Source organism: Heterocephalus glaber, unplaced genomic scaffold (assembly GCF_053883595.1).
Source record: "Heterocephalus glaber isolate CG9 unplaced genomic scaffold, H.glaber_assembly_v1.0 deba00001111, whole genome shotgun sequence".
In the NCBI taxonomy this organism is placed as follows: Eukaryota; Metazoa; Chordata; class Mammalia; order Rodentia; family Bathyergidae; genus Heterocephalus; species Heterocephalus glaber.
Genome location: NW_028258194.1, coordinates 211,099 through 238,632, shown reverse-complemented (window position 1 = coordinate 238,632; position 27,534 = coordinate 211,099). Strand labels below are relative to the sequence as shown.

Here is a 27,534-nt window from a genome sequence, read left to right as displayed (position 1 = left end):
CACTGAGCTAAGTTCCTGGCCCAAAATAATTGTATTTATAGTGCTACCCAAACTGTTAAAAACTTAGGAATAAATGTAACAAAATATGTCCAAGATCCATATGCCAAAAAATACTGAGAGATTTCTTAAACTTAAAAAACCTAAGCGGAGAGAGATACCTTGTCCATAGATCAGAATACTCAATATTGCCTTGACTCATAGATCCAAATGCAGTTCAAATAAAAATTGAATCAGGAGTGGTGATAGTGGGCATCCTTGTCTTGTTCCTGATTTTAGGGTGAAAGTTTTCAGTTTTTGACCATTTAGTATGATGTTGGCTGTAGGTTTTTCATAGATAGTCTTAATTAGGTTGAGATAAAGACCTTTTATTCCAATTTTCTGTAGGGTTTTTATCATGAGTGGGTGTTGGATTTTGTCAAATGCCTTTTCTGCATCTATTGAGATGATCATATGGTTTTTGTCCTTGACTCGGTTAATATAGTGTATTACATTTATTGATTTACAGATATTGAACCATCCTTGCATCCCTGGGATAAATCCAACTTGGCCTGGGTGTATGATCTTCTTGATGACACTCTGTATTGTGTTTGCCAGTATCTTGTTGAGGATGTTTGAATTTATGTTCATTAGGGAGATTGGTCTGTAGTTCTCTTTTTGGGTTGGGTCTTTCCCTGGTTCTGGAATCAAAGTAACACTTGCTTCCAGGAAAGAATTTGGAAGCCTTGCTTCCCTTTCAATTTCCTTGATGAGTTTAAAGAGTAATGGCGATAGTTCTTTAAATGTTTTGTAGAATTCAGTAGGGAAGCCATCAGGACCTGGGCTTTTCTTTGTTGGTAAACTTTTTATTACATTTTCAGTTTCACTCATTGTTATTGGGGTGTTTAGAATTTCTATATATTAAAATGAATAATTGATAATTTGAAATAGGAAAAGGTCCAAAGGGGTAGGGGTGGTGGAAGGGGAATTAGAAAGGGAAGAAGGGAAAGGAAAAATTATGAGAAAAGAAAAAAAATGGAAACAAAGTCTATGTAAATAGGTAGGGTGGAGCGGGTGAAGGGCACACAGGTAATGGGGGAAAAAATAAGAACCAAGATACATCATGTACAGGTACAAGCACCCAATGATAAATGTAAATGTATTGTAAACCTAAAATGTATCAATAAAAGAATAAAAAAAATTGAATCATACTTTTCTGTAAGGAATGACAAGCTAATTATACAATTTATATAAAAATACAATGGGCTTAGAATGTCTACAACAATTTTTTTTTTGGTACTGGGGATTGAACTTGGGTCCTTGTGCTTGCGGGGCAGGCGGTGGAACCACTGAGCTAAATCCCCAGCCTTAAGTGAAATGTTTTTTTAAAAAATTTTGGTACCAGGGATCAAACTTAGGACCTTGTGCTTGTGAAGCAGGCAGTGGGACTACAACAATTTTAAAAAAGCAGAACAGCATTGTAGCAGTCACCTAACTTTATGACTTACTATAAAGCTATTGTAACGAATAGTGTTGGACTGACAAAATGCCAATATAGTTCAAAGGAACAGAATATCGAGTCTAGAATCAGACCCTACTTACGTGGTCCATTTTAGTTTTAAGCAAAAGTGCCAAAGCAATGCATTTGGGAAAGAAATACTTGTTCAACAAGTGATGCTGAATCAACTGTATCTGCATAAAAGCAGAAAGAATGCTAGGATTAATTTTGCTTCTCTGTATTTTCACTCCTTCATCAGTTTTGTTTTTTTTTTTTTGTACTGGGGATTGAACTCAGGACCTTGTGCTTGTCAGGCAGGTGCTGTGCCGCTGAGCTACATCCTTGGCCACTTTATCTGTTTTTGTAATGTGTTCAGTGATGCTTCCTTTTTTATTGTGGAAATTGCTTGCTTTCTCTTTCACCTCTCCTTATTTGCTAGGCTCCCATGAGTATACACATTTGTTTGCCTTAACAAATCTCAACTGTATACTTGTTTTCTACTTTATTACATTCTACTCTTCCAATTATTTTCTTCTCTTTATATTTTTAGGTTCAATTTATAGTTCTTTTTTTGTAACTTTGGAAGATGGATGCTCAGCTTTTGTTATTTGCATGCTTTATGTTTTCCAGTATGTGTATTTAAGACTATAAATTTTCTTGAGCATATCTCAGTGGCATCTTCAGGTTTTCATGTGCGATTCGATGATATTTGCATTTTATTTGTTCAAATTATTTTAAATGTTTATTGTGATTCCTTGTTTTGTTTTTCCTTGATTAGCCAATTTTTTCAAAGTGATCACGGATTTGTGTACTTGACCTTGTAGTTCTGTTTATTTGTGCTTTATATATTTTGAGGCTGTGTAACGAAGCACATATAAAATTAAAACTGCACTCTTTATGTGGTACTAAGAATTGAAAAGCTTTCATTATTAAAATTTGCATGGCATATATTTTTCTTCAGCACCTTTACTTGGAGATGTCTTTGGAAATTGTATTTGGGTTTAATATTTTTAACCCAGTGGGACAATCTTTGTCTCTTAAAGTGATATATTTCTTCTTTTGCGTGTAATAATGTTAGTGATACATTTGGGTTTAAATCTGCCATCTTTTCTTTTTAATCAGTCTTACCCTTTATGCTTTATTTGCAATCTCTTTTCTTTCTTATTTTATATGATTGAGAATTATTTAAAATTCCATTTTCCCCTCCTGACAGTTATATATTTAAAAAATATTTTTAGTGGTTTTTGTGTCAGGTAGAGATGACAGCCCTTGTCCCTAACTCAAGGGGCAATGTCAGTTGGTGCCTTCATGTTCTGCAGTCCTCAGTTTCTTTAAGCAAAATTATTCTTTGGTATCCTGTGTCGGTGAATTTTTGTTCATGCGGTTTTGAGGCTTTTTAGGTCTGTTTTAGTAGTTTCTACTCTCATTCACGTTCCTTGCTTTTTACATCCCTGATGACCCTGCACCAGAGTCTTGCTGACCCTTATCTGTGGGATTTTTTTGGAGGGTCTGCCTGTGGGATGTTTTCTCCAGAGACCTCTCGAGTCTGCTTCTGCTGGATGTGAGGCTTGGTTCCGGTGGGTTTCAGGGACTGTGCTGGGTGAGAGTCCCTGTTTTAGCTGACATCTCACTCCTGCTCCTGCCCTTCTACCCTCAGCATCCTGTCTCAGGCTTCCAAGTCTCGAAGTTCCCAACCAGCTGCAGGAAACATTTTCATGAGGACAGAGATTCCTTGGAAAACCTTACATTGTCTTCCTAATAAAAACTGTTTTTCCAGAGTCTGGCTGTGGACATGGCCTGGGCCTCCAAGTCTATCTCTGTGAAAGAGGTTCCTATGATTTGTTGCCTGTCTTATTACTGGGAGACAAAGCTGCCTGACCATCACTGATCCAGCATGTCTGCAACAGAAGAATAATCACGTGTTATGCTGTGGTTCACACCACACGATCACCTTTTCACTACTGTGTATGAGTTGTTAGAGATGAGTCCCGTGCGTGACCCTCAAATGCACATAAACTCGAATGTGTGAAGTGCAACATATATATTACACAACTTTATGCTTGATAGAAGCATAAGTATACATACTTGCGTGTCATACTAACTTTATGAAAAAGATACACAATATTTGTGTTTTACTCATATTTTGACTTTTTAAAATGAAGAGATTAGATACTTTGAACTGGTATTAGATGCAGTGTTTGAGTATTTTGAAGGTCTTATTTTGTCTTTTATACTTTACATTGTAGAACATGATGTTTGATGTAATTATGTGACACTAAATGTGTGTAAATATTTAGTTGTTAAGGTGTACACATAATACTTACAGGGGCATATACATGTGTAACTATCTCTCTTTGGTATTTGGCAGAAATTTTAAATATAGTTTAGAGTTCTGATTTTCTTCTAGTTGATGGTATATAATGAAATAAAATGACTGGCTACATTTAATTTTTTAAATTTAAAACTAGTTAATAAAGTTAGGGTTATGTTAGATCAGAGGTTCTCAATAGGGCTTGATTGTGTCTCCCATGGGTCACTGGTTCTGACTGGAGACACTTTTGGTTGTCACACATAAGGGGGAAGGTGCTCCTGTCTCCCGGGGTTGCTGCTCAGGGTTTCATCATGGCCACATCGGCCCCCACAACGAGTAATGGCCCAGCCCCAGATGTTGACAGTGCTGGAAATGAGACCACCTGGCATGAGCAGATAATCTTTGTAATAGACTTGATATAAAAGAAAACTTGATCCAGAATTGTGTTTGAGGACCCTTCATTTGGGCTTCATGGCTTCTGCATGAAGGTCAACTAACGTCAGTGCCATGTGATATTTGGCATTTTTGCTGTAAGCAAATCCCACTGAAAGGCATGCACTGGGGAGTCCTGCACTAGTGGGGCTGTTCCACCTCCAGCTCTGCCCAGCCCCCCACATCCCAGGTGCATTGTGGGTCCCCCGAGCATCCCTGGCTGGGACGGAGGTGGCAGCCTGAGCAGAAGGACTCCCACACTTCACTTTTTCTTCTCATCTTCTTCCTACTTTTCCCTGGATGCAATTTTCTGTATCTGTCTAGGACTGTGAAAAGTTATCTGCTGCAGTTAAATAGACCTTTCCTTCCTTTCTTTGATGGTTATAAAAACTGGATTTTCTTTTTAAACTCAAAGTGTGACGTTTAACTTTAAAAATCAATTGGAAATGTAACTTACTTGAAAGACCTTCTCTAAGGAGTGGCATTTCCTCATGTACAATGGAACAGCACTTTTATAGAGCTGCGAAAGAGATCGCCTTCCATTCAGATTTAAATTCACTGCGGACATTAACACAAATCAATGAGGAATCTCTGCCTCTGCTGCTGTACATTTTTTTCTGTGAATCTACAGTGTGCATATGTGATAGTAAATTATTTCCAGCCTGGGTATTCGAGTCTGATCTTTTATAAGAAGTGAGAATGTAGGCCTCCCTTATGTTCCCTTCTTTTAATTTGAAAGACATCTTAGAAAAAAAGTCTTGTGTATATTCTCATTCTAAGCAGAGTTTCACTCTCCATCCTTTCTTCCAGGCCCTGGCACATCTCCACTTAATAGAATATGTCGGGGAGCAGACTGCTTTGCTAATAAAGGTACAGTCGATGCTATAATAGAATGTCCCAGCCACTATTCTTTGATTTTTGTAAAAAAAAAACAACCCAGTAAGAATAGGTCATGCTAATTATGCAAAAGCACAGCAGGGAACCTATCTTATCCTGGTTACTCTAGAGATGAAGGCAGATTTTTTCCGAAGAATATATAATCACAGGTGCCTGCTGCCTTCCCGATCGGCCTTAGTGATGAAGGCCATGGGTGTTAGGTGGCCGGGGCAGAGGTCCCAGCGCCAGCCCTGGATATGTGGGGCCACTGGGTCAGGACCAGCGGGTGTGGTCCGGGTTTGATGAGGAGTCCACAGTGCTCTGCTCTCCCCTTGGGCTGGCAGTTCTCTGCTCAGTTGCTTGTGGAAACCCCACAGAGGCTCGTGATGTAGGTGTGTCCCAGTTTGTACACACGTGAGCACCTTGGTCTTGCCACGTGTAACCCTCCTTTGGTCCCTGCTGCATCTCGCCTGTCACAGTAGTGTACCTGCAGGGTGTGCAATTTGACAAGAGCCATTGGCGTCTAACCGCTGTTGTCCCTCCTGCAGATGGTCCCGGAGGACCGGCGCCTGGCTGCTGCCATGGTCCTGGTGATGTGGGTCTCGGCCTTGGCGTCTTCCCTGATCGACAACATCCCATTCACTGCCACGATGGTGAGTCAAGCTCCAGCTGGTGGGTGCAGTCTGGGCTTGTCCTTCCTTCTGGGGGAGCAGAGCATGCAACATGCCCACATACCACACTCACAGGACTGGAGCACTACATGGGCACAACCTAGGGGAGAGGGGCAGGGGCAGGAGCAGGTGGCAGGGACCCATGTGGCAGCCAGCAGCCCGGGGCCCCTCCTTGGGGACTGGTGGCCTTGGGTCAGCCCCACTGAGGACTTCTCCCTCCCAGAAAGGACTTTTTCTCTTTTACATGAGGAACCCACACTATAAAGAATGTAGAGCAACATAAAAGAAAAAGAAAAGCTAACCGAAAATAGGGAGACAGATCCTCTGCAAAGGGGAAGAGGTCCCAGAGACAGAGGGAAGGCATAAGACATGCTCTGTGCATCCACCCCCACGACGAGCGTGATGATTATGCACTGCGTGCCCACATGCACTAATACAGTAAGTATAAAAAACAAAATTGATTCTCACCTTGAAAAGGACTGAAATATTTCAGACATCAAAAGACAGAAATTTTCATCTTTATTTCCTATGGGTGCGGAAGCTGTTCTACCCAGTCTCGGTGGCTTCTGCAGCTGGGCCTGGTTAAGCCAAACATTTCCGTGTGCTCCTGAGCCCCAGCCACACTGGAAGTGCACCGTAAGCTTCCTATGGAGCCAATGAGTCCTGTTCCTGGGATCTCATCTCGGGGCAGGAGCTAACAGAACTCCAGGGTGGCAAAGTAAAGGAGGGAGCAGGGTTTACACACAAGAACTGGGGTCTGGTCATGGGTCCCTTGGGCCCAGGGCACTGGTACAGGGTGGAGAGTGTGGTGCATGCTCCTGCAGAGCACTGGCTGAGGTAGGCAGCTCCCAGGATGCCCGTCACCCTGTGTCATGTGGGGGACAGTGGGACCCCGAGGTGAGAAGAGCAGACCTGGCAGTGAGGAGAGGGTGGGCCAGGCCCACAGCAGCATCTCCATGCAGGACCTGGACACCTGTGTTGCCCTCAGCTCGGACTCAGTGTCTGCTCAGTTTCACCATCGAGCGACCTGGCTGTTCTACTTCCAGTCTGGGTTTGGGAAGCCTGAGCTAACTTTGTGGCTGTTTTGCATTTTCATGAAGTCCTGAGGTAGGGACATCACATGCCCAGTGTCAGGGGAAAAGCACAGAACAGAACAATGTTTAGAGGTCGTTACCTTTTGTGTAAGAGCCAGGGATATGAATATAAAAATGTATTTTTGAAATAAACTATTAAAGGGCAAAATAAAAGCAACTATTTTTTTTTTACAATGCTTACCTAAACCTTCAGATAAAAGGCAGAGATTGGCAAATTTAATTTAAAAAGTATCAATTGTATATTCTTTACAAGAAATACACTTTAACTATAAGAACAAGTTGGAAGAAAAAGGATGGGAAAAGAGCACACAGCACTAAGCATAAGAAAGTTGATGTGGCTATAAAAATAATAAGCAAAGTAAACTTCAAGAGTTAGAGTATTCAGGAAAGGGATGTTACTCCAAAGAAGGGCAGATTCCCCAGCAAGATGTGCCCTGAGCTGAGCTCCACGACAGCTCTTGGCACACCTCACGGAAGCCCGGGCGGTTTTCAGCACAGCTCCCGGCAGCTGCTGGAGGTGTCTCCTTCGTGGCTCTCAGGTGTTGGTGGCCCTGAGACTCCCATACCATGGAGAACAGCAAAAGTGCTCCTTGGCTCCACTGCTGAGCGCTGTCCCGAGCATCCAGGCAGCATGGTCACTGCACAAACCTTGCTTTGAACCTGTATCTTACATTAACCACTGGTGAGACAATCAATAATCTTGGTGCCACTCTTATGCACACACCCTGTGTCACCAATAATGGGGTCCTCCGGGTCAGTCGGTGAGCAGTCAGCCCCAAAGTCCTCTTAGAGGGCCTGCTTTCTAGAAAGCTGTCTTAGTCCAAGCTTCCCGGGCAGACCGGTCTGAGGCAATCCCAGGATGGGAGTATGGGACGCAAGAGGGGTGGAGGAGGAGCCAGAGCCGCCCAGAGCCGAGTTGGCATCTGGCCTGACAGTGGTGCACGGCAGGCGACCATTTGGTCCTCAGCTCAGTCTGGCCAGGAGGGGAGAAGAGGAAAGGACCAACAGGCCTCTGTCTCCAGGGCCCTCGGGCTGCACTCACGGAGACCCCCACCGGGGCCACAGTGTGTCTGTCCCATCTGAGCATCAGCAAAGAGGCCCGAAGAAAGAATCACAGGGAGTGAAGGAAAGGTAATGTGTGAGAGGGAGCGAGCAGAACCGGGAGAAGATGCCCCCAGCGGCCGCCGCTAGAGCAGGCAGAACGAGTGCAGCAGACTCCAGAAGGGTGCATGCCAGAGGTCCCAGGCGGAGTGGTCCTAAAGCTCGCGGTGCAGTTGGGTGCAGAATACAGAACATTTTTCTCCTGCAGTGAGGAAAAAGACAAGATTGCCTATAGAAACCATTTCTACCAGCCATGTCCCAGAGGCGGGAGGCTGTGCTGCGAAGCCAGAGAAGGAGTAAGAACTTTGAGGACTGGGAAAGAAAGATGAAAACGTTTACTATTTACAGAGAACGTGAATCTGTATTCTTAGAAAATTCAAAAGAATAGATTTACTAGCTGTTATAATTAATAAATTTATCAGGGACCTTAGATTTAAAAGTCAGTTCAAAAATCAGTTGTATTTCTATATAGGCGCGACAAACTAATAGAAATGAAGTTTTGAAGTAAACACAAATAACAGCAGTATCTAAAAAACCATCCCAGTCCCCATTTCAGTGTAGCATGGATCACGTAGCGGTCCCCTGACTGTGGGGAGCCCCTCACAGCAGCCCTGGGCTCCCGAGACAGGGCCCACGCACGCCCTTCCCCGGGTCTCAGATGACAGTGTGCCTGGGCCTGGTGAGGCGCACTGCAGAGGCGCAGAGCAGGCCCGTGCCCGCCCTTGTCCTTCGTCTACTCCATCCCCCGGCCCCTCGCTCCGCTGCTCAGCAGTCCACTCTCAGGCTGCCCCAGCTCCCCCGACCATGTCCTTCCAGGACTGACTTCCTGTTGGAAGTGGGGGTTGCTCCATTTAAAAAAATAAGACATTTTTTACATTTGCATTCCCAAATTTTAACAGCTATTTGACGCTTAACTTTGAAAAATAAATCAAGGAATCAGAGGATACCCCAGCAAATGGGGCAGCCCTCCCTTGTCTGCAGGGGACATGTTCCAAACCATCATCAGAGGCCTGAGTCAAGGTAGTTCTGAGCCTATCTGTATACACGTATGCAACTGTGATAAAATCTAATTTATACATTAGCACCATAAGAGCTTAACAATCATAACTAATAATAAGATAGAACATTTTTTTATATTGCTTTATTTCTTAAAAATAAAACAAATAGCTTGAATACAGAGAGAATAAAATACTCAAATTTCCCCATGTGTATTGTACATGAGCAGAGCGCTGAACACATCTGTACATACAAGCATGCCATTATATAGTTAGGTCTCTAGGTCTACTCACTGCTTTTCTAGCAATCTTTCAGATACAGCAGATTGTTTTACAAAATGATCTAGTTCTTCTTGCACTTCATTGCATTTTTGCATTTTTTTTTTTTGTATTAGGCTTCAAAGGTTCATTATATATGTAATTGTCCCACGACTGGTTTCTTTATGTTGTGGAGGGTCTCCTCTGTTCAGAACCTCTGGCTGCTTTATCTTTTTCCAACTCTTTATTTTCAGTCTTTAAATGTTTTTAAAGAAATAGTTTTAGCTGCATGCTTTAAAGCAACATGTAAGTGGATTTTTAAAGCTTCCAGCAGATAATCTTAGCAGGCGATGATTTTATTCCTATTCTCTTAGTGGGATCATTGTGTTTGTGTAATGTGTAATGCAGTGCCAGTGTTGTCTGTAAGGAAGCACAGTGTGGTGAGGGCAGAGCAGGTCAGCACCACCAGGAGATGAGCAGTGAAGAAACAGTGATGACTTACACCAACCGAGGAGCGCTTGGGTGTCTCCCACAGCAGTCTCTCCAGCTGGGAAGGCCAGGGATCCCACTGGGGAGTGTGCGGAGTCATGCTGGAAAGATTGCCATCACGTCTTGAGGCCGGCCTGTCACTGAGCATGCTCAGTCTGCGCTCATGCTCTTCCCTATGTCAGGTCCTCAGACGCGGCGGAGCCTGCAGCATAGCATGAGATTATTATGAGAAGCATCTCTCCAGGGCCCTTAGAAAAGCAAGTCAGAGCAACACTGCGATTTTGGCTGTGTTCTCTGGAGGGCCATATCTAAAGCACAGAAACAAATAGAGGTGAGGTCACAGTCATTTTAAGGGACAGCAGCTTCCATCCTCTCAAGCACAGGTACCTGCCTGGAAAAGTTCCTGCCTGACGGCTAACAAATCAACAGAACCCTTTAGTTAGTGTAAGGGGCCAAGGGTTTATCCAGGCCAGGACGCACTTTGTGGGGGTTTGAGAATTCCTCCAGGGTACGATGAGAGTGGGCTGAGCCCCCTTCCTCTGCCTCTTCTGTGCCCTGGGCTGCCCGCCAGTGCGGGGCTTTGTCACCTGCCCAGTACTTCTTGTCATGCCTTTCCTGCACTTTTCTATAGGGGGTCTCGATGTGGTGTCTGACAGGAAGAGCCCAAGTTCCCTGCTACAAAGGAGGTGGGGAAGGCCTTTCTAGCTTTTGTCTCAGTGCGCCGGAAATTATGAAACAGTTTGCCAACGCAAGAGAGACTTTGCACCCTCCTCCTACGCCCTTAAATGCCTTCTCCCCAAGGCAGAGTTTCGCTTGTCCTCTGGGGTCTTGCAGTCCTCTGCTCACACTTCCAAGTCACTCACCAAGCTCATGGCTGAGAGATTTCTGCAGTGTTATGGGAACTCCATCCATTCACATTTGTGTCTTCATTCACTAGCACCATTCTTACCACAAAGAAGCTATTCAGCAAGTATTCATGAATGGATAGAAAGTAACTACAGAGGTTGATTTCCTAAAGTAACTCTTTTCCACATTCCCAGCCTGTCATTCTCCAAACACACTGACACGGGCAGCTGGACACCTCAGGACTTCACTGTGTCCCTCAGGGTCACAGACACCTTCTCTGCTGTCCCTCCTGCCAGGCCTCTCCGCTCCACGACGCCTTCATCTTTAGTGCACGCGGAGCCACTCTCTTGTGCCTTTGCTCGCACTGTTCTTGGCTGTCTCCCTGCGCCCTGGGCCTGTCTCACAAGTACAGCCTGTTCTCATCCCCCTCTTTGGCAGCCGCTGGGATGGGTTGGCGCTGTTGCTGGGAGGTCCCCAGGAGCAGCTGGACGCCGATATCCGTCTGTGTCTCTGGGGACCGCCGGGTGCACTGGCTCATAGTGGCTGCTTGCACAGGCATGGGAGTAGCATGGACACCTTGGGACTGTTGGTGCTGGAGGTGTGCCAGCATCTGCAGGTGCTCTCCTCCCTCGGACCTGCGTCGACCACCGGAGTCTGTGTCCCTGGGATCCAGCTGCGCAGCGTCTTCCCTTCCTCGGAGGAAGTCCTCCTCACCCCTGTCAGGAGAGGCGACTCCTCACAGTGAACCCAGTGTTCAGTGGCGTCGCCCACAGATGCAGCGGTGGGTGGTGATTTAGGGCTCCTGTCCACGTGGGGAGCAGGCGGGCCTGGCCCACGCGTGTGTGTCCTCTGCTGGAATAGAAAGAGGTGCACGCTTCACCCTTGCTGCCTGAAGCCTTGGCGGGCTGCCCTGGCTCACATGGACCCACAAAGTCTGGTAGTTGAGGTTTGGTTCTAGGATCTGTGGTTTCGTGGAAGGTCTCTGGGCCAGCTCCACCCAAGCGTCCCTGGTTCTCTCTGTACATACTTGGGAAGCCTGCTCAGCTTCAGTGGGGATGGACAAGGACACCTAGAACATTTTGTGGGAACAGAGTGGCTTTCAGACAGCACGGTGACCCAGCTTCTGACTGTCACTGTTGCCTGTGTCTAGCCTCACCACAGCTTTGACAACACAGCTCTGACTGCAGTTGTTTGCCAGGTCCAAGGATGCTTGTCCACAGAGGTTTTATCATGAAGAGAGCCGGAAGGTGCAGTGGCTATTTCCAGCGACCAGTAAGGCTGTTGGACACGCTGTCTGGGAAGAGCTGATGGGAGACAGGCGCTGCCCTTGAGAAGGGGGTGCAGCACCTGCTTGGAAGGGGTGTTCATTAGACAGACCTGCAGGTGCTGTTCCTTCACTCCAGGGCGGTGAGTTTAAAGACAAAATGAGGCCTGTGCCTTCTAGGTGGAAATGCACTGCCCAAGAGTGTCGCTAGTTTGGGGTGGCTTCTCTTGCACTCGTGTTGTCAGCTGTGTGCTCCCAGCAGCAGTCAGAAGTACAGTTCATGTTTGTTTGTGGTATTCCCTTTTTCCAGTGGCCAAGGAAGAATGCTAAATAATTCAGGGCATTCCAGAGCCTTCATTCATTACTGGTAGACTCACACCATGGAGCGTTTACCTGGCTACCATGTCCAGAGTGGAAAGAACGCGATCGTAGATGAATTTGTCTCCTCTAGTTGGCTGGACAGAGCATTGGTGAACCTTCCAACCAGAGCAAATCCAGGTCACAGGAGGGACCCCAGGGCTCTCGGGAAATTAGATTTGCTGTTTTAGGTTTTCTGGGCTTCTCTGCCTTGGGCCCATCCCTTCATGTGGACCTTGGTTATCTTTAACAATGACACATTAAATAATACTTAACACGACTGCGTCAGTTTAATGTGCATGCTTTGTTCGTATTTAGCCCAATGAGAGCAGACAGGGAGGCTGCAGCAGGCAGTTTTCTGCCCCTCCGGTCCTCTCTGTGTGCTGGTGTGTGACTCCTGCACTTGGTAGGGATAATGGGAAGCCAAGGGGCTGAGACAGTGGGAGGCACTGGAGTCTTGGGGCAGTGGCTCTCCGTTAACTGGTGTGCACGCATTCAGAATTTTAGTACAGCCTTCCATCGCCTCTGTGCACCCCTCCTCCTCCTTCTCCTGTCTGCAGTTGACCGGGAGCCGTGGGAATCCCAGCCCAGACCTGCATCTGTGGCAGCGCATCTCAGCCTCTGCTCCTCACCTGAAGCCCGCCCTGGGAACCCTGGGTACATTGTTAACTACAGAGGATTTTCTGGCAGTCTTTCTTCATTGACTTTCGACCTTTTTAAACCTCCTTTGCTTAAATGGAAGGGGTTCTTAGGCAATTTTCAAGTTAAAATGTTATTATTCTTGGTTGTTGAATTCAAAGAATGGCGATTTATGCACATAATTGTGTGGGTTTTCTCTGACTGACTTCGGGGAGACTCACCGTTATCTGAAGTGTCCTTCAGCCTCTGTGTGGAAGTCATTTTTTCAGGCTGTCCCAAGCCTTCTCTCCCAGGTTTCTTTGCAGGCCTCAAAAGGAAATACTAGGAAAGACGTTGCTGGTGGCTGTGACACCTGACATGGAAAAACCCCTCAGCATTTAATTTTCGCTTATGCATTTTGCTTGATGTTGTTTTTGGCTCCTTCTATCCTAAAACATTCAGGTACAGACTGACATGGAAGGCTGAGCCAGGTCCCGGGGGCTGGATTTAGGGTGGAAGCATAAGCGATTGCAGAAACGTACAGCTCAGGCTCTGCCGAGTCCCTGAGGCTCCAGTCTACTGTGCTGCGGTGGGGGAGACCCGCCAGAGACAGAGACAGCGGGCAGCATGGGGCTGCTTCCCCGTCAGCTCGGCGCCGGCGCTGATGCGGAGCAGTGTATGTGCCCTGGGGAGGTCACAGTGGTGCCCTCAGTCTTTCGCTTCCACGACCCTTGGACTAGCTGCCACGTGGTTGGCTCCTGGCTCCATGGCTCCCCAAAACACAAGTGGCACATTTCGAGGACCAACAGTCTGAGGGAAGAGTGACCATGGTGTGTCCCAAAGACACAGGACAGCAAAGCGTCCCTTAAAAGACACTCAGGGAGATTTAGGAACAGCACATTCTTGGACACAAATTTCTTAGAGGCCTTTCACGGCGCTGCGTGCTCTGTTCGTTAGGGTCACGTGGAATTACCTGTCAGAGAGGTGTGACTGCAGCCGCCATGACTGACTGCTGAAGGGGCGCTTGGGATGTGGTGAACGGGGTATACAGCTCTTGGGAGCTTCGGCGAGCTTTGACAGTGTCCTCTTTGTCCACAGATTCCTGTGCTCCTGAGCCTGAGCCAAGACCCTGGGGTCAGCCTGCCTGCCTTGCCACTCATGTATGCGCTGGCCCTGGGCGCCTGCCTGGGAGGTAAGGGCCATGCACTGTGGGGAGGAGCGGGCACTGCTAGTGAGCAGCAGATTGAAAGAAAATGGAGGAGGGCCTGATGGGTCTTGTGGGGAGCACATCCTCAGCCGTGGACAGTGCCACAGCTGCCCAGTTCCCGTGGGGACGGTCACTTCTCACCCTGCGAGCCCCCACTGACATGTCAAGCTTGTGGCCTGAGGACAAGGCGGATGTGCCCACCCGGAACTCATGTGAACTGCACGTAAGAGCCAGAAGGTCCTCAGCTGCAGCCCCCATGCTAGGGCCGCAGTGAGGGACAGGGTGAGCCTTAAGAGACAGAAGAAAGGGGGAGACGGGTTCAGTGGCTCTGGGGAGCTGCACTTTGGAGAAATTGCAAGATGGATTAGAAGTGTCAGGGAAAACGACCTCTGGTGAGCGAGCTCCAGGCTCTGGCTGGGGTGCCTTGAGGGGCCCGGGGGGAGCCCTGCTCACGTGGAGGAAACCTAATCACCTTTGGGGTGCAGCAGGGTTACAGAGAATCTTAGATAAACAGACCAGATAGATTTGTTTTCTTCTTAGATCCTGGCATGCTTAGGTAATCCAGCTTTCTGTGTGCTTTGACTGATCTCTGACTACTCAATCAATAACTTTCTGGTTAGTTCATCTCCTTGTTTGTGAAGCAGGATTAGTGTCATCCAGTGAGGTTTCAGCAGACAGCTAATTCGTCACCTCAGTAATGAGGTCTGACATGCTTCAGGAGTGCAGAATGGTCGTAAATGTTGAAGGTAGTCTGAGAAAGAGCAACATGAACTTCATCCAGAGCGACTTTTAACAGTGGGATTAGAGGCAGTCCAGGGCACCTGGATAGGGCTCCTCCTATGGAATTCTGTTCATCGCAACTGGAGTGTCTGCTGCAATCACATCATGCCAGGAAATTAATCCACCACCCCTGCACTTGGATGAGGAAGATGGTCACTAAGCTCTGGGACAGAGGGCCTTGTCCTCCGATGCTGGGATGCCACAGAGAGACTGCAGGGAGAGAAGGAAAGATGCTCCAAAAAGAGGTGTCCCGGCAGGGCCTGAGGAGGCAGGAGGCCCCGGCTAATTCTGATCCGCCCCAAACATGTAAGATGATTGGAAGCGGCCTTGAGGAAAGGCACTAAGCTCGACTGCCCATGGGCTGATGACCTGCAGTCAGGCACTTAACTGACGGCACCGCTGGGAGGCTGCAGACAGTGAAGGTGAAGGTTTATGTCCCAGGATCCTTTCCACCTAGTGGTGCTAGTCACGGAAAAGCACCGTTCCTGGCGTAGCAGGTGCCCATTTGTGCCGGGTGTCCCCAGTGCAGCGATTCCGTGGGGCCCTTCTTTCACTACCCCAGGGCTTAGCATTTTAAACACATTATGGCGAAACATGTGTAACAGAATTTGCCATCTTGCCCGTTTTAAGTATGCAGTTCAGTGGGATTAGATATATTCACACTGCACCTAATTTGCATGGGACGTCATTCACATTCTAGTTCGGATTGGGATTCACGGTGTTCCTCACTCACAGTGTGTGTTATCACACTGCAGCTCACTGTGCTGTCACTTTGTAATCCACACTGTCCCTCACCGTGGCCAGTTCCAGACCCCATCTTCAACCCACATGGAAGCCCCACACTTGGGAGCATTCCTTTCTCCATCTGCTGGGCCTAACGTGAAGAACACTTTAGACAGACACTAGCAATGTCATCTGCTATATGAATTGGTCTGACCCTAGTGCCTTTTGGTTGCTTTTTTTTTTTTTTTACTAAGCTAAGAACAATTCAAGTCTCTTTTAATATATTCTTTATTTATTTATTTATTTATTTTGAGATAGGATCTTGCTGAACTCACTATGTAGCCCAGGCTGGCCTCAAACTCACAGCAATCCTACTGCCTCAGCCTCCTGAGTGTGGGGAGTACAGGTGTGTGCCATCACATTTGGCAGTTTTTATTTTTTATTCCTTCTCCATTGTTGGTGGGAGTATAAACTAGTATAATCACTATGGCAATCAGTATTGAGAGCCCTCAAAAAACTAAAACAGAAACTTTTCAAGAGTTAAAGACATCATATTACAGTGACATATGCATACCCATGTGTGTAGCAGCACAATTTATAATAGCTAAATCTTGGAAGCAGTCTATATGCCCCTCAACAGATAAATGGATGAAGACAATGTGATATTTACACACAAGGGCATACTACTTTGCCATAAAGAAGGATAAACTGGAGTCATTTGTAGGAAAATGGATACGCCTTGAGATCATGTTTGGTGAAATAAATCAGATACATAAGCTTAAATATCTCATGGTTTCTCTTATATGAGAAAACCAAAATATAAATCAAGCAAGTCTTTTAAAAAAATCCCTTAGCTTCCCTAAGCTAAGAAAGCAGAGGCTGAGACAAGGTTACACGGGAAGGCCTCTTGGCAAGGTCAGCCTGGGGCAGAGGGGCTGTGGTAGAGGAGGAGATGCAGGCCAGTGAACGGGAGAGGCGCAGTGTCCTTCCAAGCCCTGGGGTCTGTAGTCGGCAGCAGTCCAGGAGCTCGTGGCAGTGTTGAAACCTCCTGCTTCCCTCAGATCATTTTCGTGTCTCGCTGGCCAGGCAGCTCCTGACCACCCCATGCGGCGTGCAAGGGCGTGAGGTGGCACTGCTCTGAGAAGGTGACCTTTTAATCCGACTTGCACTGGTGGACATAGGAAATTACATGCGGTCCTTCGTATGCAGTGTTCGTCAGAGTCGGGCAGGGAACCGTGTAGAGACTGGCTGTGCTGTCTCTGGATCCCCATGCCGCATCACCCACAAGTGCCGAGAGAGACACCCACCTGTCTGCCTGGATGCTATGGAAATCGGAGGAAATCTGAGCCGCACGGAGACACTAGGGCTCTTTTTCCCCACCGCGCGGACCCCATGCACTTGGGTACCATCAAAGCCTTGCTAGTGTCATGCTACACCACAGAAAGCCCCCGACTTCTAGTGCTTTGGCTTACATTGTTTTGACGTTACAATGGTGCAAAAGAAGTATGCATTCCACAGGATGCACATTTTGGATTGTGATTTGTGCTCTCTTCCTGGGCTAGCAACATGGGGCAAGGCGCCCCTGCCCCCTGGGGCCATGGGCTGAAGCTTCAATCAACCGCATGATCCCGAGTGGAAACAGTGAATGCCCTACAATGTACTGTGTCGCTGTGCTAGGATGATCCATAGGTTGGGTGCATTCAGTGCAGTTTACACTGAAAATATTTTCAAATTACAGCAGGTCACTGGGTCACAGCCCCAGTGTAAATCAAGGAGCACGTGTACCACAACATCCGCTGACGTTGGAAGGGGGCAGTCATCTTAACCTGTGTAGGCTCCACCAGCACGCATGAGATGCCAGGGGAGGAGGCGCCTGTCCTCGGGGAATGCAGCGCAGCTGACTCCTTCCATCTCGTCCCTGCTGAAGACAGGTGGTTTGCTCAAGTTACGACATGGAAAAAGTTAGAAACTCTGAGGTCCTCTGAATCCCTCGCTAGCCTTCTTTCTATGGTACCAGCTGATTTCCTCTATTTCCAGCGCATCTGCTCAGGCCCTGCCTGCCAGGGGCTGATGTAACGCCCTCGTCACACTCCTGTCTCGTGCCTCCTTCTGTTGGGCCCATGTTGGCAGCACCCAGCTTTGCTGGCTCATTTTTCTGACATGGAGGCACAGGGTAAGGCTGTTTGGAAGCCTTCTTATGCAGATTCGTTTCTTGCCAATAAAAAGGTTTTGGTGCCAGCTGTTCTTGCATGCTGCCTCCAGAGAGAGCTGTTCCTCTGCTGTTCATGCACAGATGTCAGAAATGAGCTAAATTGGCTGGTCCTGGGTCAGATGCCCACCCTCAAACCCCGATCACTACTGGAGGGACTGGTGAAATGGGCTCAGAGAGAGAGAAGAGGCCATGCAAATCCACCCTTCCCGAACCCAGGGCTACACTCGTGTGTGAGGGAAGGGGCGGGTCTAACTTCCCCACCAGCCGTGGGCCTTGGGGTGCATTCGTGTGAGGACAGTGGGTCTCCTCACTTCAGGCTCCTGGTCACAGATGCTCACTCACAGGGACATCTTCTGTGAAGGAGATGGTCGTTGGTGAACAATGTCGAGTAGCACAACTGCTTCATCTGATTGTTTTCTTCTGTTCTTTTACTCATCGAGAGAGTGTCCTGGGTGCCTGGGCTGGGAGTCCTGAGGAAGGTCATTCCTGTCTGAGATGTCATTCCATTGCTGCAAAGGATTCATGCTCCCACCTCTAGCTCTGCTTGCATTTTCCCGTAAAATACACCTGCCACTCGATTCCGCAGTAACGTGCCCTTTCTCCTTAGTGTCTCCTCCTTTCTATCACATAGAGCAGCTGTAGTCTTATTCCTGAAGAAATGATGGTATTTACAGACAAGATTTATTTTCTGCTTGCCAATGTGTATATGTTTCCAGATATTTGCAAAGCAATCACTTTGATGGTGCCTATAAAAGTAATCATCAAATCAAAGCCCATGAGATGATCCAGATATTACAGAACAAAAGGGAGCAGGAGTCTGCCACCAAGATATGCTGGGATTTTATTTTATTTTTAAATTCTGATTGTAGGTAATGGGACACTGATTGGAGCATCTGCCAACGTTGTTTGTGCAGGGATTGCAGAGCAGCATGGATATGGATTCTCTTTCATGGAATTTTTCAGGTACTTTAAAGCCCATTTTAAATTTCCACTCACCTATCTAGTTCCCAAGCTGACTTAATTAAAAACAATACATATTGCTAAATACTGGGATGAGCATGTTTTTAGCAATTAGAGAGACATTGATGTAGATGAGGTTAGCTTAGAAAAAAACACAGTAAATATTTATTCCTGAGATTAGCTTCATCATGGTGCGGATGATTCAGACATTTTGGAAGATTTGAGTTTAGTCGGGGCCAGGAAATGGTTGTTGGCTTGTAGGGGATCTCATGCTGCTGTCCTCTTGCAAGTTCTGATTGGGGTTGAGCTGTCACTGTCTGTAAACACGGTGTGAAGCAAGGGTCTGCCGACTCTGCTGCAGAGACCGGAAGTGACACTGGATGGGCCGGGATGGCCATGCCAGGGGCGGCCAGGAGCTGGACTCTGTGCCAGGGCCTCTCCAAAGCCTGTGGAGGTGTGGCCAGAGGGGCAGGCTCAGCTTGTCCCTGTGCAGGAGAACCCGCTCAGAAGGAGTCAGGTTCACTGTGGGCCTGGTATACCTGGTGCCTGTGCTTGCAGTGCACCTGTGAGCAGGTTAGTAAGCCTCGTGGGAGTCAGTGGCCCGTGTAGGGTGCTGTCAAGATGAACACCCTCCCGGGGACGTGGAGCTGTACTGCCCTGAAAGGGCTTTGACTGTGAACTCACAGCAGGGTGTGTGAGCAGCTGTGGGTTACAGAACCGGCCTGGTGTGAAGAGCTGCAGCCTCAGGCTGAGTGGAGAGTGACTTGTGGCCTGCAGCCTGTGGTCTGGGCCTGGTTACTCACTACTCTGACGGCCTGGGCTGGGAAGAGAACCTGGCTTGTCACACCAGGAAAGGACTAAGAATGTTGTCTTAGCTCACTTTCTGTTGCTATAACAAAATACTTAAGTCTGGGTAATTCCTAAAGAATAGAGGTTTACTTGGCTCCCCGTTGTGGAGGCTCTGGAAAGTCCCAGAGCGTGGTGCTGGCATCCGCTTGGCGTGGGTGGAGGCCTCCTGCTGCATTGTAACGTGGCTGAGGGCATCAGCCGGTGAGAGGAGCAAGCAGGCCCAGAAGGGATGCTTCGTGACAGAGCCATCCCCCTGACCTGCGAACTGTGAGCGGTGGCCCATCTGTGAGGGCAGAGCCCTCGCGACCCAGATAGCATAGTGTGAATTTGGGGGGTAAGTTTCCAGCATGTGAAGCTTGAGGGGCACATTCACACTTAGGAGAAAAACCTTTGGCATCTAGGGCCAGATAAAGAGCGCTTATGGTATCACATTTTTGACACCAAAAGTGTAATACATAAAATGAAAATGTGACACATTTGGCCTTATCAAGATTCAAAGATGTGTTATGTAGAAGAATCTGTTAAGTGGATGAATAAACTTTACAGACTGTGACAAGATGACAGGGCAACTTTCTCTCGTACAGCGCTGCCTTGCGCAGGTTTACACTGTTGGCCGTTTCCGTAGTTCCCCAGAGCCTCGCAGCCCTTGGCAGCTTGCTGATCTGAGTGACTGCTGGGGAGCGCTGGGTGTGGAGGGAGCTGCAGGGCTGGTGCTCAGGCCCTGGGAATCTGACTGCACACCCACCCCAGGACTCTGGCCAGGGCTCGGCAGGACTGCCCACCTCATACTGCCACCTGCTCTTCTGCCCACGGCCAGGAGCATGGCCAGGACGGGGCTCACAGGGAGCCACCCTGAGCGGGGCAGCGGGCGGTACCAGCTGGGCCGGTGAGCTGCACTGCCTCGCCTGGGCAGGGTCCGCGTTTCCTCTAACCCAGGAGGCCGTCATGCAGTGCTGCTGCTCTCCAGCTATTAGGCCAGCTTCGCGCATGATGCGTAGCCTCTCTCCTTCCAGACAGCAGAGGAACCTCATGGCCATTCTGTAGCACTGGTCGGTCCCACAGGGAGACACGAGAGGCTCGGTGTTACTATTATGAAAGAACGAGATTTTAGGACAGTGATACACGCAGTGTGGTATTCTCCCCAGTACCACTTTGGAGCATCCACTAGGACGTCTGCCTGACGGGAAGGGTTGGTTTCCATGGCACCAGAGACAGGTGAAGCACCTGAAACCCAGCGCCAGCGTATGGTGTGTGTGTACACTGGGCTGTCGAGTTTGCTGGGCAGTGTAGCTCGTGTGGACTTCAGGACCTCAGTGGCCGCAGAAGGCCTGGGTAGGCTGCCAGGCATCTGCTCAGGGGCTCATTAGCCGCCGAGCTCATGGGTCACTTCGGTCTCCTTGGACTGATGGTGAGGAGTCAGGCCTGCTGTCTGCCAGATTTCGATTGTTCTTCTGGCTGTCACCCTTCCTGTCAGTCGGTGCTGTGGCGAAGGCAGTTTCTCTGGGTCGGTTGTCTGGTTGTTGTACGGCCTCCATCTGTATAATGTTCTTGATGAGCAATTGCAAATGCCTGCATTTGACCCTTACACCCTATTTGAAATACTTTCTATAAAAGATGACTTCCAATGATTCACAATGCAAAACTTCCTGTTTTATTTTAAAAATTACTATTTTTCTGACTATAAATATATATTTAAATATGCAAAAGAATAAAATGTGAACATAACCTATAATTTTGCCACCCAGAAATAACCACCATTGTAATTTGGTGTGTTTTCTTACATTTTCCCTGTCTACCATATGATACATACTTCTTTTTATATCAAAGGTTTAAAATCACATTATGTCCTACCTTTTATTCTTCATAATACATTGTGAACATTTTACCAGCCCATTAATTATTCTTCCAGAATAGAATATATTTGTGCCTGTACCATGCAGATACATTCCTGTTTATTTTACCTTTGTTGAACATTGAGGTTGGTTCCTGTTCTTATTAATATCAATGGTGTGATAAACTTCTCTATAAATAAAATTTGTTTCATTTCTGATCATTGGAAATAATTTTCCTGACATCCAATTGCCATAAGTGAGTTATGTTTAAGAATCCAGATAAATCTCCACAAGCTGGCATCCAGGAGGGCTGCTGTCACTCCCCTTGTGGGAGCTCACTCCTGAAAATCACTACTGCCATTTTTTTTTTTGGGACAGGGTCTCCCTATGTAGCCCAGGCTAGCCTTGAACTCACAGCAATCCTCCTGCCTCAGCTTCCCAGCTGCTAGGATTACGGGCGTGTGCCACCACACTTGGCTCATTATTGCCACTTTAAACACACGTGGCTCATCTGGAGAGTGAACAATAGATTCATATTTTATTTCTATTAATTCCACTGAGATTAAACTCTTTCCAAGAAGTAGTGGATATTTACAATTATTATTTTATAAACTTTCTATTCATATCCTTTGCTTATGTCTTTTTCTCTAGAACTTTGAATTTTCCCTATGTTTTAGATGTTCTCTATGCATCTGAAGGAATCAGTTCTGAAATATATGTTGTGACTATTTAAATTTTGCAAAAGGCTTTTAGATATTCTATAGTCAAAACAGACATTTTTGTCTGTATTTTTGTCCAAACATTTTCTGGTTTTATTAACATTTTTAAATGATGCCTTTCCTTTCAAGATGCTTGTAGATTCATGCACAGTTGTATGAAATAATACAGAGGTCCTGTACCCTTTACCCAGTTCCTTCCAAAAATACAATTTTGAGAAACGGTGGCACAATATCAAACCAGGACACTGAGGTGGATGTTGCCAAGCCACTGAAGAATCTGATCTCCACAAGGGCCCCTCATGTGTTTGAGGTCTTGGCCACTTCCTTCCCACCTCTACCTCCTACCACAAATCTGGTTTCTATCTCTAAAATTTTGTCATCCTAGCAGTGTTATATAAATGGAGTCATACAAGGCATGACCTTCTTGGGTTGGGTTTTTAAACTCAGTGTAATTGCCTGGTGATTCATCCAAAGTGATTCATATATCAATATTTAATTTCTTTTATTGCATTTCATGGTATGGATGTACTACAGTTTGTTTAATAATTCACTCTTTAGACAAATCTGAGTTGTTTCCCATTTAGGGCAGTTATGAATAAAGTTGCTCTGTCATCTTGTCACAGTCTGTAAAGTTTATTCATTCACTTATCAGATTCTTCTACATAACACATTTTTGAATCTTGATAAGGCCAAATGTGTCACATTTTCCCTTTATGTATTACACTTTTGGCTTCAAAACTTGATACCATAAGGATTCTTTATCTAGCCCTGGATGCCAAGGATGTTTCTCCTTTTCAGAAAAAGGTTTGTAATTTTACTCTTGAGCTTATGTTAAGTTTTAGTTTTACATTTTGAGTTAATTATTTCACGAGTTTGGAGTTTGAGTTTTCCTTGCCTGTGGATGTGGACAACTACTTCTGTCTGACCAAAGGGTTTTGCTGCTGCCCTGAATTGCTTTCATAAAGTGGGCAAAAATCGGGTAAGGAGGTCGTCTCAGGTCCGTGCATCTACGTGGCTGCCCCTTCCCAATTATGACAGCTTTCTAGAGCTATTTTGAAAGAAAAAACCAGTGTACTAGGTTAGATTTTTATCTGGATCAGGAATATTCAAATAGACAGACTAGGAATTTATTAATACTTTTGTAAAAACATTGGTAATGCTTTGCAATTGGTCTCTTAAAATTATTTCAAAGTTTTGTCTGTTTCCATGATTATTTTCTTATCTGTGGACTGTTTAATTAGCAACTTGCAATCTGCCTTGTTTTATTTTTCAAATAATAAGATTTTGATTTTGTTTGTTTGATCTAGTTTTCTATTTTCCACCTCATTAACTTCTACTTTTATCTTTATCATTGCCTTCCTTGTACTTTCCTTTGTTCTTTTACTAGTTTTTTGAAATGCAAATTTATTTCATTTGTTATTTTATTTATTTGGCTTTCCAAAATAAATGTTTAAGCCTGAATATTTTTCTCTGACCACTGCTTTAAATGCATCCTACAGAGTTATGTAGAATTTCTATATTTTCTATTGACTTTTCCCTATGTGTTTTTACTTTTGTTTGACAATTGGATGTTTAATTCAATTTCCTGGTTGAGGAATATTTTTATTTATTTTGTTGTTAATTTCTAGTTTTAGGGAACTTACTTCTGGTTTCTTTGTAACCAGATTTTATCATGTTCCATGTATGCTTGAAAAGAAAGCATGCTCTCTACTGTCACTGTGTAAATTTATATACTTATATAATTTATACAGTGCTTATGTTGGGTCTTTTATACCCTTACTTAGTTTTTGTCTACTTTATCTATCTTGTACTTAAAGTGGTATGTTAAATATCTCCTGTTTAGGTGCATTTCTATTTGTTTCTCTTTGAATATTTTACTGTTTGCTTTTTAAAAGTGGTTATGTTATTTGGTGGCTACCTATTTGCTACTGTCCTGTCTTCTCTGAGAGTTGGAAGCTTTTTGCACTTACAGGTTTCACACTGTCATGCTTGATGCTCTTTAGCTTGAATTTACTTGCATCTTAGGATTATAAACACTTTGCTCAGCTTTTTAACTTACTTTGTCTTAGGTGTATTTTTTATATTCAGTATATTGTTGGGACTAGCTTTGTGAAACAAAATAAAAATATTGTTTTCTTTCAGCAAGTGAATTTAGTCTAATCACATTTATTAATATGATTCACATTACAGTGCAATTTTATCATGCTGCTATGTACAGTATCTTATATTTTTGTTGTCATGCTTCTGTATGTTACATATATATTTTTCAAATTTCAATTAGAAAAATTAATAGTTTTGTTCTAGTGATTACCTTTATTCTCATGGCTAATCAAATCCTTTTAGTCTTTTGTTTTCTTACTTAATCTTTAATATCTACTTCGTCTATCTTTAAAGGTAGCCTTTGCTTTCTACTTACTGCCTACATGATCTTTGGTAAGTTTATTCTACTTTTCACTTCTTTCTCTACCCCCTTATTAGTTGAATTATTTCTGCTTTCAGAACTGCAACATTTATACATTATTCTTAGATCTACAGTACTTTGCCAGAACACCTAAGTATACTAGACGCTCACCTGTCTAGTATTTTGGGTGTTTTGCCTAAGTATTCCTGTCCTCTGATGGGTGAGGTTTTGATGGGAGTCCTGTGCGTTTTGCGGCTTCAGGACTGTGTTTCTATGTCTGTTCATGGGACAGAGAGCCTGGCTTCTCTGATCTGTCCTGCGTTCACATGCCTGCTTTGAGCTCTGGGACACGTGGTTCCCTGCTTGCCCCCTTTCTGTGATGGTCGGGAAGTCTGACAGGGCCTATTTCTCTCACTGTTGTAAGGAATTTGATCATTTTGCTGCAGGCCTGGAGGAATTAAAAATTTATCTTTGAAGTCTAATAATTTTTACTAAAACCTTCCCGGGTGTCCCACAGGCCTTTGTACACACAGCATTGTGTCTTCTTTTATTCTAGAAAGGTTTTTCCCATTTAGTTGTAAGTATTGTTTCCTTGGCTCGCGGATCTCTTATATTGAGTCTAGTGGCTTGCCTTTCATTTCCTTCAATTTCTCTTGGATTTATTTTGCTACTTAAATTATTTGTATCCCTTTGTTTGCTTTCTTTGTTTCTTCATGGCCCCCTTATTGAATTTTCATTGGATTATATTATTTTTCGAACACCTTCTGACGTAATTTGTGCTTTTTATTTAACTTCTCATTTTATTTCTTTACGTTTTTGTCTATTTCTGCTCTTAGCATTTGCGTTTTTGATTCAAGCTGGTTTTCATAGCCTCATGTGCTTATTTGTGAGTGTGTAATGCCATATAGAGGACTGTAGTGCAGTGTTTTCCTCTAGTTTACGCTTGGATTTTTTGAGACATCTTTGTTGCTTCAGTGTTTGGATGCTCAGACTACTTTATTCCCAGGAACGCCTTGGGCAGGTGAAGTCTGCTTTCACTCTTGCTCTGCGTGGACTGCCCCGGGGTCAGTCCTGAGACTCTTGGTTTCAGAGCGCCCTCTGTGGTCAGTGTGGTGGAGTGCAGTTTTTGCAATCAATGGTTTGTTTTTTTTTTGTAGTTCTGGACGATGTCCATCAATTTTTGGGTTCTTTTTAAAGATTCTACATTTCCTCCTCTTGTTGCTTTTCCCTTCACCTGTCAGTCCCCAGTGAGCATGCCTGCCTTCCTGTTTCTGCCCCAGGAAAGACGTTTGCCGGGGCTGGCGCCCTGTGCGTGACTCTGTCCTCTCTGCAGTCTGAGCCAACCCACCAGGACCACTGCCCAGTGGTTTTATGCTCTGGCTGGTGTTTCTACAGCGGCCTGTTATTTTATCAACTTCAGTACCTTTATTGTGTGCCTTTTTATTTTCTATGAAGTTTTTCTGGCCTCTTTTTGTTGGCAAACATTTGGGCAGCAACAATGATGTTTATTTCTTTACTGACAAGGAATGTGCATTTTATAATGTCCTCAGTCTTCAGTGCCCTCTTGCCTGTAAGGAAAGGAATCTATGTGGACTCATGGGTTTCTTGCCGACCAGTCGAGCTTATCAGGAACAGTGAGGACATAGGCAGAGTGTGGTGACCGTCATCATGTTGGCTCCCAGAGCCCCTGTTCCCCTCAGAAGACAGCGGCATCATCACCCCCATTCTGCATCTCTGCTCTTTCTATCATGGCCCCATTCTCCCTTGGGATCCTCTTTGTGCACTTCTTAGGGAGAATAAAATTTTATCTTGCCTTCTTTGGAGATGATTATTTTCTACCTAGAGATTATTCTGATGCTGGATTCTGCTGTTGGGATTTTTCCTGGGTGTTCTTTCATGGGAACCAGTCTTCCTCATTTCTCTCCCACCCAACCAACATACATGGGTCCAATAAATGGTTCTTCATCAATCTATAAAGTTAGATTTTTACTATTTCTTTAAATATAATACCGATTAACTTGAGTTTTGCTGTGGAATTTAGCTCCAATAAAGCTTTTGTTACCACATTTTGTTTTTGTTTGAGATTTATGTGGACATGACTAATTTTTGTGAGGTTTGAAAAACAATCACAAGTTTGTAAGTGAAATGAAAACGTAGAAAAAGTATCCAGAGAACATACTGTTTAGAAAAGACTGTACCACAAGCAACATTTGAAATTGCTTTATTTGATGTGATTCAAAAGGATCATGAGTATTGACTAACATTAGACTAGAATAAAATTCCTCTTAGAATTATAAAGCCCCTTTCTATCTGGTGCTCCAGGGATATCTAGCTAGACATTCATATTTTCTCAAAGGTCAAAGTAGATGCTGATGTAATATTGAGTGCTTTTAAAAAGGTTAATCTCTGTATTGATCACAATGTTGTAAATCACTGAACCAGAGTCAAATATTTTTGTTCCTCCTGGGGGTTAAAATCATGGATGAGATCAGTATTTTCTGAATGTAAATTTCAAAGCCTGTCTCATCCATGTATTATGTTTAAAAAAATAAAAAGACCTGAAGAAAGGCACTTTTCCATGCAACTCTCCTGTTGGAGCAGAAGTGGCTTTGGCCTTCTCAGAGCAGGCACATCTTTTAATGTTGGAAGGAAGACAAAGCCACCCACCTTTAAAACACACATAATGAACCTCCCCATTGGTCTGCACCAAGACTGGCAGTCTCCAGCTTCGGATGGTGGTGCTTGGGCAGGTCAGTGTATCGGACGCTTCCGATCAGTTGTGCAGGTGAGGACCATTGGAGGGCTGTCTGATACTCTTGAAAGCAGAGGTTCCAGACAGTTTGAGGAAGCCTGGATATCTCTGAGGAGGGTGCCAGGAGAGGTGGTGCAGGAACAGTTCTGGGAACCGTTTATTGATTTTGCTCTTTGTTTTTATGGAAGCAGTGGCTCTATTTTGATTAGGGGTTGCGCATTTTGCCTGCTGGTGTACTTTTCAGGAAGTTAACACCTCACCACCTCAGAACTAGAGAATCAGGATAACCACTAAGGAACAATGGAGGGATGAC

The 27,534-nt window shown here is 45.4% G+C and overlaps 1 protein-coding gene across 1 annotated transcript in view; it reads left to right on the top strand.

The window, feature by feature from the left end:
- The window catches only part of Oca2 (OCA2 melanosomal transmembrane protein), a 274,118-nt gene that overhangs the window by 174,687 nt on the left and 71,897 nt on the right, over nucleotides 1-27,534 (top strand). The window contains exons 20-23 of the mRNA XM_004872212.4: nucleotides 5,028-5,087; nucleotides 5,642-5,746; nucleotides 13,885-13,978; nucleotides 18,578-18,671. Of these exons, the coding sequence (XP_004872269.3) occupies nucleotides 5,028-5,087; nucleotides 5,642-5,746; nucleotides 13,885-13,978; nucleotides 18,578-18,671 (353 nt within the window). The remainder of the gene's footprint in view (nucleotides 1-5,027; nucleotides 5,088-5,641; nucleotides 5,747-13,884; nucleotides 13,979-18,577; nucleotides 18,672-27,534) is intronic.